Source organism: Acanthaster planci, linkage group LG01 (assembly GCF_054643075.1).
Source record: "Acanthaster planci isolate LZ-2023a linkage group LG01, COTS_SCS, whole genome shotgun sequence".
NCBI lineage: Eukaryota > Metazoa > Echinodermata > Asteroidea > Valvatida > Acanthasteridae > Acanthaster > Acanthaster planci.
In genome coordinates this window covers 5,451,078-5,469,291 of record NC_141777.1, presented here as the reverse complement: position 1 = coordinate 5,469,291, position 18,214 = coordinate 5,451,078, and the positions used below count along the sequence as shown (strand labels likewise).

Genomic DNA, 18,214 nt, shown 5'->3' with positions numbered 1-18,214 from the left:
TCCTCATAAACATTGCAAACATTGTGAAATGGGTTGCATACCGCCCAACGTGCACAACCTTGGGCAGCACTTACATTTCTTACCAATTTTTCACTTGGAAAGCTCTGTGATGCACAGTAAACAGGGAAGAAAGACGCTTTTGCATTTGGAGTGTATAATTCATTTTTATTTTTCAGCACTTGCTTGTATAAAATATATTTGACGCATTTGATGCAGATAATCAACCTTGTGGCCTGCACTGTAAAGTACAAGGCTTTGTCTCAGTTGTACTTTTGGGGCAACGAAATCAATCAGCATTTCTGAGATGAATTGACATATTTAAATATTTCCTATTTTGTTTTTAAATATTTGTGAGGACACTAACACAAAATACAAAATGTAACTTTAGAATCTCTCACCAGTATTGAATGAAATCTGAACTTTAACTACAAGTAATTAAAAAGTGCTGGACCTACATACACGTAGGCACATGATCCTGAAAACCCAACAATTTGGGGTTTCCCAGAATGGATAAGGACTACACAAACTAAATAAACACGTAATAACCTAGCTTAATAGACTACACAAGATAGGAAGCAGCAATTTATGAGTTTTGCCAAACTGACAAAGTTGAAAGACGGAACACTGACCAGACTCTAGTCTGGTATACTGTTGTTGAATTCAAACTCAAGATCAGGATATTCTCAATTCCCCAAAGTAAATCATTCTTGTAGATAATTACACGTCATAAGCCACAGTTTCCCCAACAAATGTACAACTTCACCCAGTCAGCTTATCAGTTGAATGTTTGAAGATTGTTGTCTTACTGTTCTTTCTTTTGGGCTTGTCAAAGAGACAGAAAACAGGACTGCTGACATACTGCACATTGCTGAACCGAGCAAAAAACCTGGGCATATTCTTGCTCATGCGGTGACTTGGATCAGGGGGTCCTGCTCACCTAATGTGGGCGATCTTTGCTAAACCACAGTTGAGAATTCTACAGAGATGGTTTGCGTATTTCATAAGTTTGCCTGGAAATTTTGGCTTGCACTCCAGAACAAAACACAGTAACTGAAATACATGTACATAAAATCTGTGGTTAACAGACCCACATAACTGAACCAAGGAGAGATTGGCTTACCAGATCCATGGCGTTCATTTCTAGTAACATTTTTTTTCAGGAGTATGACTGCATGAAATAACCTCAAAAGCGGCAAAGGCAGTAGGAATATCAGCCCTTTCATTAAAGGCAGATACCCATAATATAATTCAGCCCAAAGTCCAAGGAATGTTTTATATATGTACATCTATTCTGCTCAAAAAGCTACATTTACATGATGTTTGAGGAAGAAGTTTGACTTTATTTTCAGGAGGCTACTGTTTTTTAGGATTTAGAGGGGTACAATTCGATTGGATACCACTCGCAGTCAAATTTCTTGCACAAAAAGACAATTAACCTTGTCACCAAAAACTTACTTTTAGGACGGTGTAAAAATCATAGTTTAAGAAAGTGGCATGAAGCAGCACCTTTACTGACCCAGTTCTTAAAAAAGACTGTAAAGTGTTGAAAACATTTCAGTTAGGTAACAGAAAAAAACTTGCCAAGAGTTGTTACCTACACATATAATCCCAGTAGGGCTGTGCCAAATAACCGAATATGGGATCGATTATCGAATATTCAAGTTGTACTTTCCAAATTTGAATATTCAAATGCAAAATTCATGAATAGGAAGGAAAATTTTTCTTTTATTTTCAATGAGAAACATTGCACTATGGAGGCTTGTTTCAAGCAGATTCAAATGAAAAGCAACAGAAATCTTCCATTGTTTCAAAAAGGAAATTATTCATTAAACAATCTAAAAGGAATAGAAATTTCCAACAGGGCAAGAAGTATTGTTCACCTCTCAAATCTTGCTAACTTGTGGCTGGAGATACACCTAGATGTGAGAAGCTGTTATATTGATTATAATGTACAACTGTGTGCATTATTGCAACTGATTGTGTATATGGTTTATCAACAATCTGCAGGTTGGTACCACCGAATATTTGGATATTCAATCAAATTGAAGGTCGCATATTCAAATAGTGAACTACATGTATTTGAATTGACTCGGCCCTAGGGATTGAAATCTACATTAAAAAAAAAATTGGCAGGAACTAATTTTGTATGGGGGGGCACAAATTTGGAACAAACTTCATTGGTATCGTTAATGCAGAAAATGGAATAAATCTCATTCTTTACAAATATTTATGTTCACATAATTGTCCAGCACATTTGTACGTGATTTATAATATCAAAAGGAATTTGTGAAGGCACCCTATCTTACCCCCATTTCTTCATCCCATGGTTTACACTGTAACAACTGCGTAGCTTAAGAAGAAAATTAATACTTGTACTTTTAAAATCAGATATATACATTTGCAAACCAATATAACAAATTTAATTCATGGAAAATGGCATGTACTTTTACTGCACACTTTTCCAACTTGCTGATGTAGGCAAAATGCTGGAAAAATTATCAAACTCTGAAAGATTTTAAATAAAAAATAATATACATGTATTATAAATATTCCACTTATTAAGTTTACAAATTCTGCTCAGAGGAAACATTCATTTTCCTCAGTTTAGCTTTTTCTGGTTTGCAGGTTCCTCAGTTCATTTTAGAAACTTTCATATAAATGGCACGTCAGCTCCCACAAACTCTTAACATTTCGGGTTCACAATTTCCCTTGTCATCTAAACAGGAGCAAGATATATGCTAGCCTACCAATGAAATACTTTTTGATTTCTCACATTCCCTGAACATTGTTAAAAATTATTCAAACTGTTGTTCAGTTTTCAAACAAAATTATCTGGTGGGATAAAATTGTTTTCGGCACTCCCTTTTTTCAAGTTTGTGATAACCTTGCATGACACGGGCACGAGACTGGAAGACTCCGCCGACTTGAATGAGGTTAAAAAAAATTGGGAGGGGCCGATGCGTTGGCATCTTCTGAGACTGACCGTTGCTCACCGAGAGCAGCATCTCCTCTGACTCTTCTCCTCGGCAAGACTCAGGTTGTCCTCTTCTTCGTCGATCGGCTCAAAGTAGTCCTTGTCCTGGTGTAGGGAGATGTGTTCGTTGGGTTTGGCCGCGTCTGCCGTCAGTTCCAGGATGTTCTGAACCAGAAATCTCATGGCTTCCTCTGCACAGATAAAAAACAAGCAACAGTTTCGTAAAAAAATTAAATGCACCAGTTTTTAAAGAACAACACATACAGTTTTCTTTTTTACACGTAGCTATGGCTTTCATGCAAGATCTGCAGATGGTGGTGTTGACCTCCTTGCAACATCTATTAAAGTCACGACATACTGCCCAAGCACATGTGGAAAAAAAGGGCTAAGATGAATGCGTGCACAATATGAAGCAAAGGCACCAGTATGCTAGTCAAATCCTGTACAATCTACCTGGCCTTAAGTCAAGTCACAAGACATCAACTTAAGATCTGTGACAGTGGTATCCTTTCATTGTTGTTGGTACCCTGTTTTTTGTAACTAGACTTAGCAAAACTCTGGTAGGCATGACGGAGATGATGCAACTGAGTCCATCATAGCTTTGTAGTTTGACTGCTGATGGCATCGCTCAGTCATCAGTGCAAGTAATCCTTTCTATCTCGTCACTGAGTATGTTTAGCAAAGAAAAGTGACAAGTGCTTTTCCCTTAGGTTTCAGTGTCTAATCAAAGTACCTTAGCTAACGTAATGACATGGAAGAGGCTGGCCCAACAGCGCCCTCAACAATCCAAGTACAAAGGCAATAAGATGCAATTAATCGTATTTGCAGGAGGCCCAATTTCAGTCGTATTCCTGAACATATTGTATAAGTTTGAAACCGAATAATGGATGGTATCAGGTGATTTTGAAGGGTGGGAATAAAATCCTAGAATAAAGTCTGGTTCTTTAAATTAATGTTTTCAAATGAATACACCATCTTGGGGAATGTGACTGAAATTTGGTTCCCTATGAATACGGTGTATTCCCATCTCTCTCAAGCTTTCATTCATTGTCAATATTTGACATGAACCTCCGCAAGCTAGTCTGGACCCTCTCTCAAATCAATACCTGTCATTCACACTACACCACGATACCGTCAGGGTTCAAGCCCCATGACGTTTGTCACATTGCTTGCTAAGCAGGAAAAGTGTAGTCATACCAATGTTGATGTTGTCTTTAGCTGACGTCGCAAACCAGCCGATGAAGTTGTGCTTATGGCAAAAATCCTCCAGCATTTTAGCATCTAACACTGTGTCTTCCAGATCACACTGAAATCGAATTTAAAAAGAACTGAGCACTATCAAATATGAACAGAATGGATCGTACACGTACAAGTATACAGACCTACAAATGTTAAGCAATGTACTCCATAAGCAGGGGAAAAGTATGTCTAATGTTTGGAATTTGAATCCCTAATCTTATTCACATCAGCGTAAGTTTTGATTCTTGGAAAGAAGGCATAACAACGACAGAGAACGAATTGAATTATGACTGTAGTTTTTCTTTGAAATGAGTCTAAGATGAAACAGCGGCAATAGACATGAGTCATATATACAATAGCTGAAGATGCACTAAGACGTAGACTGCTTCCATGACTGGTGTCCATGCAAAGACACTATATACTAAGGGTATTGTATATTCAGCACAACACTCCTACTGGGGTGTAGGCCTTCTGGATTTCTGGTTAGGGTTTGTATGTACCAAACATTGGGCTGGGTGTTTGAATCCGGCAGCTAGTTACATGAGTGTATCCAGATTTTGATTCGGGGGGGGGGAATTCAAAAGCGAATGTGGCTTTTGGGCTCATTCAACATGATGTTGGGGAAGAAACCCTATCAAAAGCCTTATCACGGTCCCAACATCCTTGCCTTCATTTCACGGTGTTGTTTTTTTTAGGGTTTTAGTGCAAATTTTTGAGTTCCCCGCCCCGGATATGCCACTGGTTGTGACCTAAATGGACCCATCCTCATGTACATGCAGACTGCTGACCCCATCTATGGGATCTCAAGAAATAGAGTGGTATGGCCATGGGGGCCAGGCCTGGTGAATGAGCTCCTTCAGTGCCCCCATCTGCCAAGCCAAAACCAATGGAGCTCCAAATAACAAAGAGTAAGGGCGTTTTCCAATACTCCATCTCAGGCTCCAACTGTTTTTTTTTACTTCCCGACTTTAAGGTTGTAAACGCAATAGTAAGTCTGATAGTGCCACAAAACATCAAGTAAGATGCAAAAGAGCCAAACATTACAGTACTTCAATTTAAGTTAAACACTTCAGGCCCACAATCAGGGATTGGTTTCCTACACGAATCCCGAGACGGAGACGAAGTTGAGTATTGGAAAACGGCCAAGATAACATGCTGTCTGTAAAACCACAATAACTGCCAAAAATGAAGTGATTCGATACCTTATTTGCTAAGAGGAGGACAGGCACCGGTTGTTCATTGGCAAGCATCACTTTCTGATTCACGTCAGAGTACCACTACAAAAGAAAAATTTTACATTTTTTATTGTCTGGTAACAACACAAAAAACAATTAAAATTGACAAAAATATTCACCTTGATCTTCAAAAAAGAGCTTTTAATATTGAAGTAAGGAAACCTGACACGGAATTATCTCTAGAGGAAAGACCAAACTACAAACATCTTACCTTTAGGACCGAGTCAAATGTGGCTGGTCTGAAAAAGACAAGCACATTACAAACTCTAATTTTGTAACAAATGACTGACTTTAGAATACAATGAAAAAATACAGAAAACAACAATGTGTCAATTTTGGGAGGGCAGTGATGTTTCCTCGGTATGAAAACCTTTACATAAAGAAGAGGTTAAACCACATGACCATGCAAACAATTTGGACCACCAACTGATTTGAGTTCTATCATACCTTGATAAGTCAAAGACTATAACAGCAGCAATCCTGCAGAAAGGAGAACAATTGGAAACAAGAAATTCAGCAGGGAAATCAATTTGCCTTTACTGTAGAAGCTGATCTCTTTTCTTACACGTCATTTACGTAGTCACCTTCAGACACGATATACGTACCCTGAGTACAGAGTACAAAGTTACTTAGTTCAGGATATGTCCTACATGTAAATTCTTTTATTCAACCTTAAGCTGCAACTTTGTTATCCAAAGAAAAACGTAAGAAAACTGCCCCAAATGGTGTGTCATCCACATACTGAATTATAGACAAATTCAAACAATCCTGGCCAAAACGGTTGGGTTACATCATCATTAGCATACCGTCACCAGTCAATGGGTTACATCATCATTAGCATACCGTCACCAGTCAATGGGTTACATCATCATTAGCATACCGTCACCAGTCAATGTTGTTATCTTCAGCTGGAGTACATGTACAGACCACACAATGAGAAACGACATTGTGCAGGGTACCAGGGAAGGGAACCAGCTAGATTTGGCCGAGGTTATAGCTTGACAAGTTGGATGTTACTTTTCACAGATGATATGGAATTACTTACGCATATTTATAGTACACTCTTGTCATGTGACCAAATCTTTCATGGCCGGCAATATCCCTGTAGTTTCAATGAAATACAAAGGACGGTTGTTTCATGTAACTGAACTATCCTTATACTTTGAAAAGACCAAAACTTGTAGAAGGTGTTTGATATGATTGGAAAATCAAACACTGATAACAATGGGAATTGCAACAAACTGGAACTGAAATGTAACAGTTAGATTCATTTGGAGCATTAGTTTTTGTTTTCCTACATTTCTACTTATTATGACTGATGTCATACATTTAAGAAAACATGTGTTCTTGATATTCTAAGATGACTCTCATATCTTATGTTAATCAGAATTATCCAACCAGCAGCTTACCACAGCTGTAGGTTTATTCTTTTCGTGTTGTCCCAATCAATAGGTTTCAGGGCAAAATCGACGCCAATCGTCAGCTTGTAGTTTGGTGAAAACCTATCTGTTAAATGTCCAAAACACAATCAACCCGTTTCCTTGCCATCAAATTTAAACCAATGCTACCTCAACATGCATCTACTCCAACTGAGCAAAAGTCACGGATTGGGATAATGTTGCAAACTAAAGCACACAGAAAGCCGACAGCTATATCATCACCCGAACAAGCTTCATGTCCTTTTATATCTGTTTCAACAAAACATGGCATATTACGTACATCACCTACAACAAAAAAGATATACAATAGAGTTGGGATGAAATGCGGAAGTTTTCTCGCAGAAAAAAATAGTCATGACTCGTGAACATCTAATGCAACTTTTACTTCAAATGGCAAACTGCTGATGTGTCTTACCCTCTGTATATCTTCTTATGATTGATGTCTGGAAAGATAAAAGTAACACTTCTTTCACAGCGACTAATATAAACTTATCAGTGTCAGTTATTAACCAAACAAACACTGTTCAGAAAACATTTAAAGATTAACCATGAATACAAACTTTAGAATAGCACCGTTGAATGTCCAAAATACAACAATGACCATTTGAATGGTCACATTTTCTGGGTGCTCAGTGTACAGGGTTTTGTGTTCGAACTGTAAACCCAACATTGGCTCGTTATAAGCAATTTCAAGAAACATAAGCTGATTGGCTTACTGCCATGTACATGTTTTTACAGATCAATGAATGACCACAGAAAAATAAAGTTAGCCACTGACTCTTTAGACTGTGACTCAGCTTAAGACTGAATAACTTATGATGGACAGACAGGGACTTGCAGGGACTTGTGATGGGCTCAAATACAACACTGCTAGACAATAGAATAACTATTCAATCTTTAAAATAACACACATTTGTGGGTCATTTCACTTATGACATACCCCCCCTCCTTCAACACGATAACCTTACCTTAAAATCTTAAACTTAAACCTTAAAACTGCTGTTCTCCTTTGATGAAACTGCATGGACAGAGGCTGATGAATACCATCGCATTTGAAATATACATACCTTACCTGCAGTAAAGACAAGAAACAGAGAAAAAAATTACACTGCATTTGGTTGATATAACATTATATAACAATTGATTAAATCAAATGTGAAAACAAATTAGCAATGTTTATTACTCTACCTTAAAAATGCCAGATCACATCAATGCCATGTGGAGTATATGTGCTTGGAGTTCCAAAGACTAAAAATTCTTACATTTAATGTGATCACTTGACCATAACCATGATCTTAAAATTTACATCTCCCCGGGCCAAATTTATCTTTGAAATAGTTAGTTGTTTGTGGTACCCACTACTACATCTGATTCGAACCAGCCAGCCGACACCAGCAAGCTTGGTGGTCAAGTGGTTAAGACGTCTGCACTAGTATGCAGGATGTCGTGGGTTTGAGTCCCACCCGAGTACGCCTGTGGTTTTTTCACAAGCCTTGGGGGTATACACTCAGTATACGGTGTTGAAATACACGTCGGGCGGGGCAAAAAATCCAAAAAATAATTTACATCTCCCCGGCACAAATCCATCTTTGAAACCACGATTCTCTTTTCATTTTTTAATACAAAAGGCTAACAAATTATACAATTCAGCCCTAAGACTGATTTCTGGAAACAGCTCGTGGGTATTGATTCAATTGCATTTTGGGACCAGAGTTAAAAAAAAAATAAATAAATAAATTGCAATTCGCATGAAATGAAAACATGTTAAATATCTGCTCAATCACAACTGCAATAAACTGCAAGAGCACGCAACCTGTCTGTAAAAATGAGTCAGGAGTTAACAGGGCCACTTTTGAGTTTTAGTTTGTGTTAGAATGAGAAAAGCAAGCTCTCTGCTTGGAGGTATCACTGGCATCCTGATGAATACTGACACCACATGGATAAAAAAAGACAAGGGTTTCTATTGACAGTTGATAAGAGTCTTTCTTGGGAGTCATTTTCCTGACAGGGGTCATCATTTACGTGTCTGTAGGAAATCATAACATAAGGGTGTCTCAAGAACTATCCCACCCGAGTAAGCTAGTGACTTTTTGGCAAGCTCTCGGACAAGCATTGAGCATACAGTGTTTATTAATAACAGATACGTTGGGTAAGGGCAAAACCCGTTATATATCAAGAACTGTTAATACTGACCAACTCCAAACTCGCCGATAACCAGCACCTTGTACAGGTGTTCGGTCACTTGTTTCTCCGATGATGACATGACGGGTGAAAGTCTCAACTCCTCCTACTCCTCATTGTTTCTCCGAGTGTATCCCAAGTTAAAAAGTTGTGAATGTTCGTACATGTGTATTTTAATACACGTATGCATCCATCAGAATGTTCCACTCCAGTTCACTTACTCGACTCCGTGTGGATGAAACTACAGTAAAAATCAATTTGGGTATACATATCATGTCAAATTTTCCTCAACACCATCTGTGACATGTACATGTACACTTGACTGTCTCTAAGAACTTTTTTTTAATAATTTTGCTTCACATGGCCCTGGAAGGCTATATTCCATACATGTAGTTACTCTGTTATGTTTTAAGGCCAAGCTTGATAATAACATACAATTAAAAGGGGTGTCAATTTTTCTGTAATCCAATTCAGTTTTTAACGGAAACCACATAGGCTAATTGAATGTAGCTCTCCCCTCTATAATAGGAGCAGGGCCTGCAGGGTCCCCGGGCAAATATACAATCCCCGGTCGGGCGATAGAAAGGACTAGGCGCGCCAGGAGAGTAAACATGAACTTGATGAAGCAACATGTCTCCATGATCGGACGCAAAATGACGTGGTAACTGAACAACCGCTCATAGCTGATTTACCTAGCTCCAATATATCACTATCTACCGTGGTTTCACTCCGTTAGTCAACTCCATACGCAAGGTGAAAGACAAAAAGGGACAGTTTTCATCAGGTGATGACACAGGCCATCACACAGCAGAGGTTATCGTGTGTCTGGTAACTTAAATTAAGGACTCACAAATATACAGCAAAGCAGTAGTACCAGACTATTTAATGGTCCATGGGTCTATGATATCCGCCTGTATTTGGTAATATTAATAAGGGGGTGTGTGTGATTAGTAGAATCTTTAACTTGGAAAAGGACCCACTTACTTAGTAGCTCAAGTTGTAATACAGTATATGTAACAAAGCACAAATTTACCGCGCTATTTATTTTCAAAATGCTGTTATCCTTCTGAATAAATGGTGTCTGCTTCAGGTTACAATCAAGTCACTTTGTTGGGCAAACAAACTTCTGGAACGCTTCATGACAGGATTAGGGGGTCATCTATTATCGCAGCCAAATCTAACACCAGCACATCTCATCATAGGCTTGTAATTGATTTTCTGATTTAATGTATGCAAGGTATTTTATGCTATTCGTATTTCTTTGAAATGTTAAACATTGCATAAATTGTAAAGACTTCAATTTGTTGTCGCAACATGATCAGACCAGCGAGACTGGACACCCTCCCTTTTAGTTCAATGTTGGTTAGACTTCCTCCATGAATTAGTCCCTGCCCTGAGTTAGTACAGCGATGGCGGCCGTCCTAGTGAGTAGCAAAGTATTTCAGATATATGCTTAGATAACTGTCTGAAATCTTAAAATGCAGCTCTGTGAAATGGAAAAGTGATAGAATGTATGGAGAAATGTTATTCCCGAGTGGTTTTTGTAGCGATAATCATAACCGTATAAACTGCAAAAACCAAATAAGATTTTATGGATCGGGTGCCTGCGTCAATGTCAAGCGTCTAGTGAACCATGGAGCTTTGAAAAAGGATAGAAGCACCCCGGGGGCCCAGCTGCCACTGCGGGGCCGGGGGGAGGTGCATGGGGGTGTTCAGCTTAGCTTGTTAAGCGTTTTCAGGAGGTGGCGAAAACCAGATCAAGAGGTATTTGACTGAGCATCCATCTGGGGATTTAAGAGAATAAAAAATGGCATTTCATGAAATTTCCAGGAATGAAATATGAAATTGCAATTGGCTCAATCTGAGCTGTGCCCAGGATCTAATGTTAATTGGGAATTTTTCCAGTAGACCCCAAAGATTCAAATGGTATGGATTTTTCTCTCACAAAATGCTGTGGTGATCGGTGTATATTTTAATGGCCAAACTCTCTGTAGAAACTAGTTGATTAAAACCAAATGTCATCAAAAGGTGACATTTTCCCACAGGCTGAATTTCTTGGATGGCTAGAATTGGCCAGTGGATAAATATTGTATTTGTCCGTTTTTTAAACTGACCTGGTTTCATTCTTATTTGCCGTCTTATGTAGAAAAGAGGCTTTGTGCAGAGAAAACACAGGGTGTGGTCTGGATGCTACTGGTCTCATCTGAACGCCCGGAGCCTATGGGGAATGTTAAATGCAGTATTCAACAAGTATGATTGATTAATTAACTAGAAACTGAATAAAAGAAAAAATGACAAAAATAAATTAAAATTTGGCCACTTTACATAGGACAGTAGACAAATCACCGTGAAGATGGTTGAACTTTATCAGTGACTCACTAAAAATAGTATGAAGCACAAAGGTTATCTATTTTATAGAATTGAAACTGATTAAACCATGAACTGTGATTGTTATTCATTCTACTATGAGTTTTTTTTCAGGGTTCCACAGTGTCAGTGCCACAGCCTCAATGGAAAACACGAAACAGAGTTTAGTTTATTATCTTATTTGATATTTGTGACCTGTCAGGACAACATGCCCTTTCCTGTTTTGAGGGTTCACAGTCAAATATTGAAGTGGAGATCAGTTTTGGCATTTTGAAAGAATAACCCGTCTATTTAATTCCAAATTGTTCACAGGGTCAGATAATTAAAAATGTCATTTTCTCAACAATTTTGATGATAGCATTATTCATACCCGGTCAAAAATATTGGAACAATTTCGGAAACGAATATGCAAAGCTGCCAGAATAATATCACATTGTCACCTTATACTTTGACCCTGAGTACTCCATGTACATACCATTGGAAAGCTCTCTTTCTACTGAATTAAAAAATACCAATATCTCGGAACTTAAAACTTTCAGCTCATTTTGTGGTGACAGGTCCCATTTATTTATATGTGTTAAAACGTTTCTAAGTTTTTGCAGAGAACCAAATGTGTTCTGATTTTTTTTCTGTAGAATTTGCCCATTTTATAAATCAATAAATGTGATTTATTGTTGAATTTTCCTCAAGGGTTGACTATGCAAGAATCAAGGAACTAGGGCCAGACCAGGCAGCTGCCGAATGGCTGGTGCGATGTGGAGCTGTCGTTAAATTCAAGAATATGAAGGACTGGAGCACCGATTACAACCTCCTGCCCAGGGGACCCAGGGGAAGGTTCTTCATTGAAGAGGTTGATGCTACCGATTCCTGTATCATGAACATTGGTTTTGATTATTTCAGTGAGTGTTATCATGTGTTTGAACTTTGACAGAATCAAAGCCAGAAGTCCCCACAAGTCCTGCACAGGTCCATCACAAGTCATCCTCTGGCAAGTCAAGGGGCTTGTATTTTATGAACTGTGGGAGACTCTCATTTATCAATCTCCTTATCATTTGTGGCTGGTCTTGTGGAGGGCTTTGTGAACAGACTTTCGATGGACAAAACTACAGTCAACTACAGTGATTTTTACGTGCATTGAGTGCTTCTGAAACCAACCACGTTGGGCAGTGAATCATGGAGTGTCTCTTTTTGTATTGCCAGGTTGTGTGTCTTTATAATCAATTATTCTGCCCTCTTTCCCAAAATCCTTGCTGTAGAGAAGGTATTGAAGCAACATACCTTGCCTAAGGACACAAAAGCCTCCATGTTGGAATTTTGAAAACTTGTCCTGCTGACTGTGTTTTTTTCCCAACAACTGAACCTTGATGCCCCCTACATTGTGTATGAGGCCTGTCCTGCTCAACCTAATGGCAAGATGTGGCAGGAATACAGGTCTTTGGGAATTGTTCAGCTGAGAATTCAAGGTTGCAGCGAAACTGTTGATTCCAAGACAATTAGATTAGTTTGTCCCATTGAAAAGTGTCAGCGTTGGATCTTATTAAGTCTGACAGCGTCATGAGAAGAGGTTGTTTGGTCTTTGGACAGTTTACCGGATGGATTCAGATACACCTATAGCAGTCTGCTTTCTCGGCTGTTTACTTTTTTTGAATTGTATGAACAAAATATCCCACAAATTTCCTGAGGAAATTGTACTTGTGGACATAATTGTAAAACATCTGGCCAACATAATAATTAATCTTTAATTAACTTTTCATCAGTTAAATCTTTCACTCTTTCAGAATTTCAAATTCAAATGTAGGTAATTTTTTATGAATTTCTTGTTTTCCGACAGTTGGTCTGGACCACCTACGGTCACTCAAGCTGCACCACTGTACTTACCTGCGAGACCTTTGTCTCTCCAAACTGGACATTCTTCAAGATTCCTTGGAGGAGTTGCAAGTTAGCAGCTGTGGAGATATTTCAGACACTGGGCTAGTTTCCTTACACAAATTACAGTGCGTTTTATCAATTTTTTTTACAGATATCTATACTGAAGGAGAAAAAAAATGCACCCCGTAAAAATTTTCATATTTTTAGGAAGTAGGACCGGCATTGTAAAAATGATGCATGTTCTAGATTTTGAGCATTTTAGAGATTAACGTTGATGTGTATTTAGCATGTTCCGGTTGAGTGATTTGGGTGAATGCCAAAAACTGTGTTTTTGCATTTTATGCTAATGGTAACACATGAGTGACTCCAAGATATGCATTTGGCCATTCATGTCCTGAACACAACCCTTACTCATAAAAACACCAAAATGATGCCAAAAACACTTGTATCCAAGATGCCACGACTGTCGCAACCTGAGAGAGACAGAGTCACTGGCACGCTCCAGGCCAGAAGGAACCGACAGGCAGTCGCCAGGCTGTTCGGGGTCCACCACTCAATGATTGTGTGTCTTGAACAGCGCTACAACACTACCGGCACCTCTGCAGATCGTCCCCGAGCTGGCAGGGTGTGGGTCAAAACTGCTGCGCAAGACCATGCCAAGCTACATGCACTGCCGCTGAGACCATAGGGACACACAATAGGAAAGTGAGTGCAAGAACCGTTAGGAATCGTCTCCGGGCTGATGGGATCAGACCATCAGGCTCAGTGCTGACATGGCCAGGCTCAGGTCCATTGGTGCACAGCACACCGATGCTGGACATTGCAGAGATGGTCACAGGTGGTCTTCAGTGACGAGAAGAGGTTCCAGTGCTTCAGGGCCCATGGCAGGGAGCGGGTGTACAGGAGACACCATCAAAGGAAACCTCAATGCTGCCCACTACTGCAACGAGATCCTGGACCCAATTGTACTGCCCTCACTGGACCAAGTTGGGGGTCATGCTGTGCTCCATCAGGACAATGCCCGTTCCTACATGTATGTGGCTCGTGTGTGGGCCGACTCCCTGGAGGAGAACAGTGTTGAGAGGTTGCCGCGGCCAGCTCTTAGTCCGGATTGGAACCCCATCGAGAATGTGTGGGACTTGCTCAGTTGTCACATCCAACAATGAGATCATCCCTCAGAGACACAAGAGCAGCTGAGGGAGGCACTGCTCACCGGAGGAAGAGGGGCTGCTATCCCACAGGACCAGCTGCGGCATTACAGGCGATACAAGAGGCAACCAATTACAGCTTGTCTTGACGCAAATGGAGGTTGAACTGTAAATGCCACTTTTGTGAGCAGTGGTGCTAACTTGTTTTGCTTTTGTTGTTAAAAATGAAACAAAGATTAGGTTACTGGGCTAAAATGTGAAGGACCTATATGTGGGATTCTAACACATACATTTGATTTCACAAAATTGGGGCTAAAACTAAAAAAAATGTCAGTGGTGCATTTCTTTTTTCCTTGAGTGTACGATTTGAGGATTTCCTTTTCAGCTCGATATGACCATGGAGGTTTGACTATTCTTGAGCTTCTAAATCATATTGTGAAGACTTGAATTTGTATCTTACGTGTTCATACCACGGAATAAAACTGAGCACTTTCCAGAGCTGGTTTCGTTTCTTTTTACTCAGAAGGCTCAGCATCTTTAAGTTATGAGCTGACAGATTTCAGATTTTAAGTTGGTGTGTTTTCTTAAAATCTAACTTTTTTTCTCTATGTGACAGGGTTTCATATCATAGTCAGGGAATAACAGTCCTCTTTCTTTTTTTTTTCAGAAAACTCAAATATCTTTTCTTATGCGACCTGCCAGCTGTCAAGGACATAGACAGTGTCCTGAAAACCGTTGGTACTGCATTACCCTCATGTGAGATCAGGTACCTGTCCCTGGAGGGACACAAGGAACTCAAGAAACTTGGTATCGACAGGGAGTTCTTCTCTTGAGGATGTCACACCGTGAGGACAGTCGTCTCAGGATATGTGCTCAGCATTTAACCCCAGCTCCACTGTCTTTAGCATGAAACTCCAAAATGTGGCAGCAATGTGCTCCAATCTACAGAAGCAGCCTGGTGGCCCCGTCAAGTTTGCTTGTCTTCCACCATCTTAAAAGTTAAGCCACCAAGCTTTAAATCTTGCCATCAAGTTTGACATTTTGGGTACTACATTTACATTCTGGAATATGTCATCTCTAACATAACAATATCTTGATGAAAAAACTGCCTGTGATCAACACTTGAAATTGCTCTCAATTTTTATGAAATAAATCTGCATCTTAGATGCCCCTAAATGAACAAGAGTTGAACTCTTAAAAATGCGGAGGTCTGAGAGTGGGCCCTGAACCCTCAGTACCCACCATATTTGGAGAACACTGGTAATAGTGTTGGAGTTTTCTAACAAGTAGCCAGAACAGTGTACTGTAATGCGAGGAAATAAAGAAGGAAACGGTGCTGAGGAGTAAATCTTGGATACGGAGTGCCTATTATTATCAGGGTTTCTGCAGACAAACGTTTTTTGTACAGGAAGTTTGCTAGATGGAACTCTTTCTTCAGGGTCCTCGAGTCTTCAGTTCTTCCATGCTATCTGCTTGAGCATCTCCCCAGAGAATGTCTGTGAAGGTTACTCCTGTTCTGTTTCAGATCTTGTGACCATGCTTTGGCTGCCAGATTATTTTTCTCATAGTGCTTTGTGACTGCAATGGTATCCTGCTTGATCAAGTGAGAGCATATGATGTGTACTTAGTGAACTGACTATCTCCAGTGAATCACACAGTGTTATCTACAGCACACAAGGTCTATACCCTTCCCATTTGTAATGCATGTAAATGAGTTTCTGATGACTCCAAATTTATCATTCATTAATAGTTTATTTTCAGATTTTGTGAACTGACGTGTGAACAGGCAGAGGAAACCTGTGACCCTGTGGCTCTCTTTTTTTGACTCGCATGCAATGGTGTGAAGGGTTCCAACAATCCCACAAAAGGCCACAGGTACCGTGGTCCTTTGTGCTTTGGCTTGTACATGGGAGGGAAGAGATTACACTGCGATATTGAGCCGCTGCAAAAACTGATATCATGGCCCAGTGAGCAGGGGTGATACGTGTACTCGGTGCAAAGGGATGGGGTAATTATCTGATAAAGCACTGTTGTAGATGTACTTGACTCCATTACATGTCAAGTCCATTCTTGCAACCCGTCATAAGTAACGGGAGGAGCGATGACCGAGGAATGCTTTCATCACAGTTCCTTTGCATAGTTTGTGACATACATGTAGCCCAAGATTGGATGACTTGTGATGGGCTGGCAGTGAATTCAGACGAGTGTACTTGGCGACAACAGCAATAACGAAGCGCTGTAATATGAGCAGTAATTATTATTAACCCTGTGTGGGTCTAATATGAGCCACTGAAGGGAGGGGCCTAGTGAAGGCAACAGATGGTTAGTCTAGCCCTGTATTCGACATGGCAGACTGCCCTTGGGATGTCTAGTTAGTATGTGCTAGCAGTAATGATAAATGTGCTACTCATTGATCACGTCATAAAGAGTGCACGTGAAAGTGAACAGCAGGTGTGGTAACACGAGATCTGATGAGTGCACCCACGTCTTCAACAGGACTGGATGAAGTTTTTCAGATATTTTGCTCCGAACGAAGTGTTAAATTTGTTTCAAATTTCTGTGATATGCAATTTGTGTACAGTTATCACTACTGTATGTTTATGTGAATTGCGATTGTTAAAAGAGTCATTCATCCAACACAAATTAATGAAATTCAATAAAATGCTGTTTAGCATTATGTGTAGTTACATGGCTCAGTGCACAACAAAGATGGTTGTATCGATTTATTTTGTATCATGCACAATTCAGAGGAATGTGGAGAGAAATGTTACATTATTTTAATGTTAGAAGTGATCTTGGATTGAAACTAAAAGATCTTGTCCAATGTCCAAGATCTGTTTCCGTACATGTACACATAGATCAAGGTTCACCACATTGTCAACAACACACAATTATCCACTTGTGATGGTACATGTAATTTGAAGTGTCTGTAAATTCTATGTATGGCCAAATTTGGAACATATTCAGCCGAAAAGATGTTTCCAGGAACATTATTAAAGACCAGGTTTTCTTTTTTCAGACACAAGATCATTAACTGCTTCAATTCTTCAATGTGCAGAAGTTCTTGAAATGCGTTAATTTTAACTTGCATCTCTCAGGACTATAAACTTGCTACCTTCAGTAACATTGCTGCATGTTGTTTTAAAATAAACTTTCTTGCACATGCTTTACACCTTTGTACTTGTAAATGTATGAAAACTACTTGATAAGAAGGATTGAAAAATGCACTTCTTTCAGTTATTAAATTTCTGTTTCTCTGGACATCTTTGGACGTTTTTGCTGTTCAAAATTTGCAAATCAAAAATATATTCGACAAAGAGCTAGTCACTATTTTACGTGCATGTACTTGGACCACAATAAAAGAAAACTGTTCAATTTTGTGCAAAGACAGCAGTGACGAAAAGGTGTCTCCGTGGAATGACCAATCTGCTGACCAATCTACCTGTAGAATGTCCAATCTGCCCGTAGAATGACCAATCTGCCCGTAGAGTGACCAATCTGCCCATAGAATGACCAATCTGCCCATAGAATGACCAATCTGCCCATAGAATGACCAATCTGCCTGTAGAATGACCAATCTGCCCGTAGAATGATCAATCTGCCCGAAGAATGCAGAAATTAATATCAACATAAATAACCCCAAACTAAGGATTTCCCTACCATTACAAAGCATTGGTCCCATTATTGCAGTTTTAAGCAAATTAACCATATGTAAGGTTGACATGCTGGGAACAAAATCAATATTTGACAATGCAATACCTC

General features: G+C 39.5%; 2 protein-coding genes across 6 annotated transcripts; one reads left to right on the top strand and one right to left on the bottom strand.

Annotated features, from left to right (window-relative positions):
* Window positions 1-137: 137 nt before the first annotated feature.
* On the bottom strand, window positions 138-10,180 carry LOC110981906 (ras-related protein Rab-32B-like). Of its 3 annotated transcripts, none has more exons than XM_087139095.1 (10): window positions 10,053-10,180; window positions 9,081-9,309; window positions 7,303-7,959; window positions 6,858-6,954; window positions 6,494-6,550; window positions 5,896-5,928; window positions 5,660-5,687; window positions 5,416-5,490; window positions 4,172-4,280; window positions 138-3,165 (listed from the first exon to the last, which is right to left on the bottom strand). In XM_087139095.1, exons 5-10 carry the CDS (start codon window positions 6,517-6,519, stop codon window positions 2,990-2,992), a joined length of 447 nt encoding a protein of 148 aa, XP_086995221.1. In that variant the 5' UTR covers window positions 6,520-6,550; window positions 6,858-6,954; window positions 7,303-7,959; window positions 9,081-9,309; window positions 10,053-10,180; the 3' UTR covers window positions 138-2,989. The 3 variants fall into 3 exon arrangements, with proteins under 3 accessions (XP_086995221.1, XP_086995215.1, XP_086995217.1); XM_087139089.1 differs by lacking the exon at window positions 10,053-10,180 and adding an exon at window positions 9,761-9,904; XM_087139091.1 differs by lacking the exon at window positions 10,053-10,180 and adding an exon at window positions 9,504-9,735.
* A 34-nt stretch (window positions 10,181-10,214) lies between these two features.
* dmac2l (distal membrane arm assembly complex 2 like) lies at window positions 10,215-17,842 on the top strand. Of its 3 annotated transcripts, none has more exons than XM_022239937.2 (5): window positions 10,215-10,305; window positions 11,215-11,318; window positions 12,126-12,334; window positions 13,267-13,429; window positions 15,120-17,842. In XM_022239937.2, the coding sequence occupies exons 2-5, from the start codon at window positions 11,296-11,298 to the stop codon at window positions 15,283-15,285; spliced, it is 561 nt and encodes a 186-aa protein (XP_022095629.1). In that variant the 5' UTR covers window positions 10,215-10,305; window positions 11,215-11,295; the 3' UTR covers window positions 15,286-17,842. The 3 variants fall into 3 exon arrangements, with proteins under 3 accessions (XP_022095629.1, XP_022095628.1, XP_086995190.1); XM_022239936.2 differs by lacking the exon at window positions 10,215-10,305 and adding an exon at window positions 10,328-10,492; XM_087139064.1 differs by lacking the exon at window positions 10,215-10,305 and adding an exon at window positions 10,504-10,832.
* Window positions 17,843-18,214: the final 372 nt, after the last annotated feature.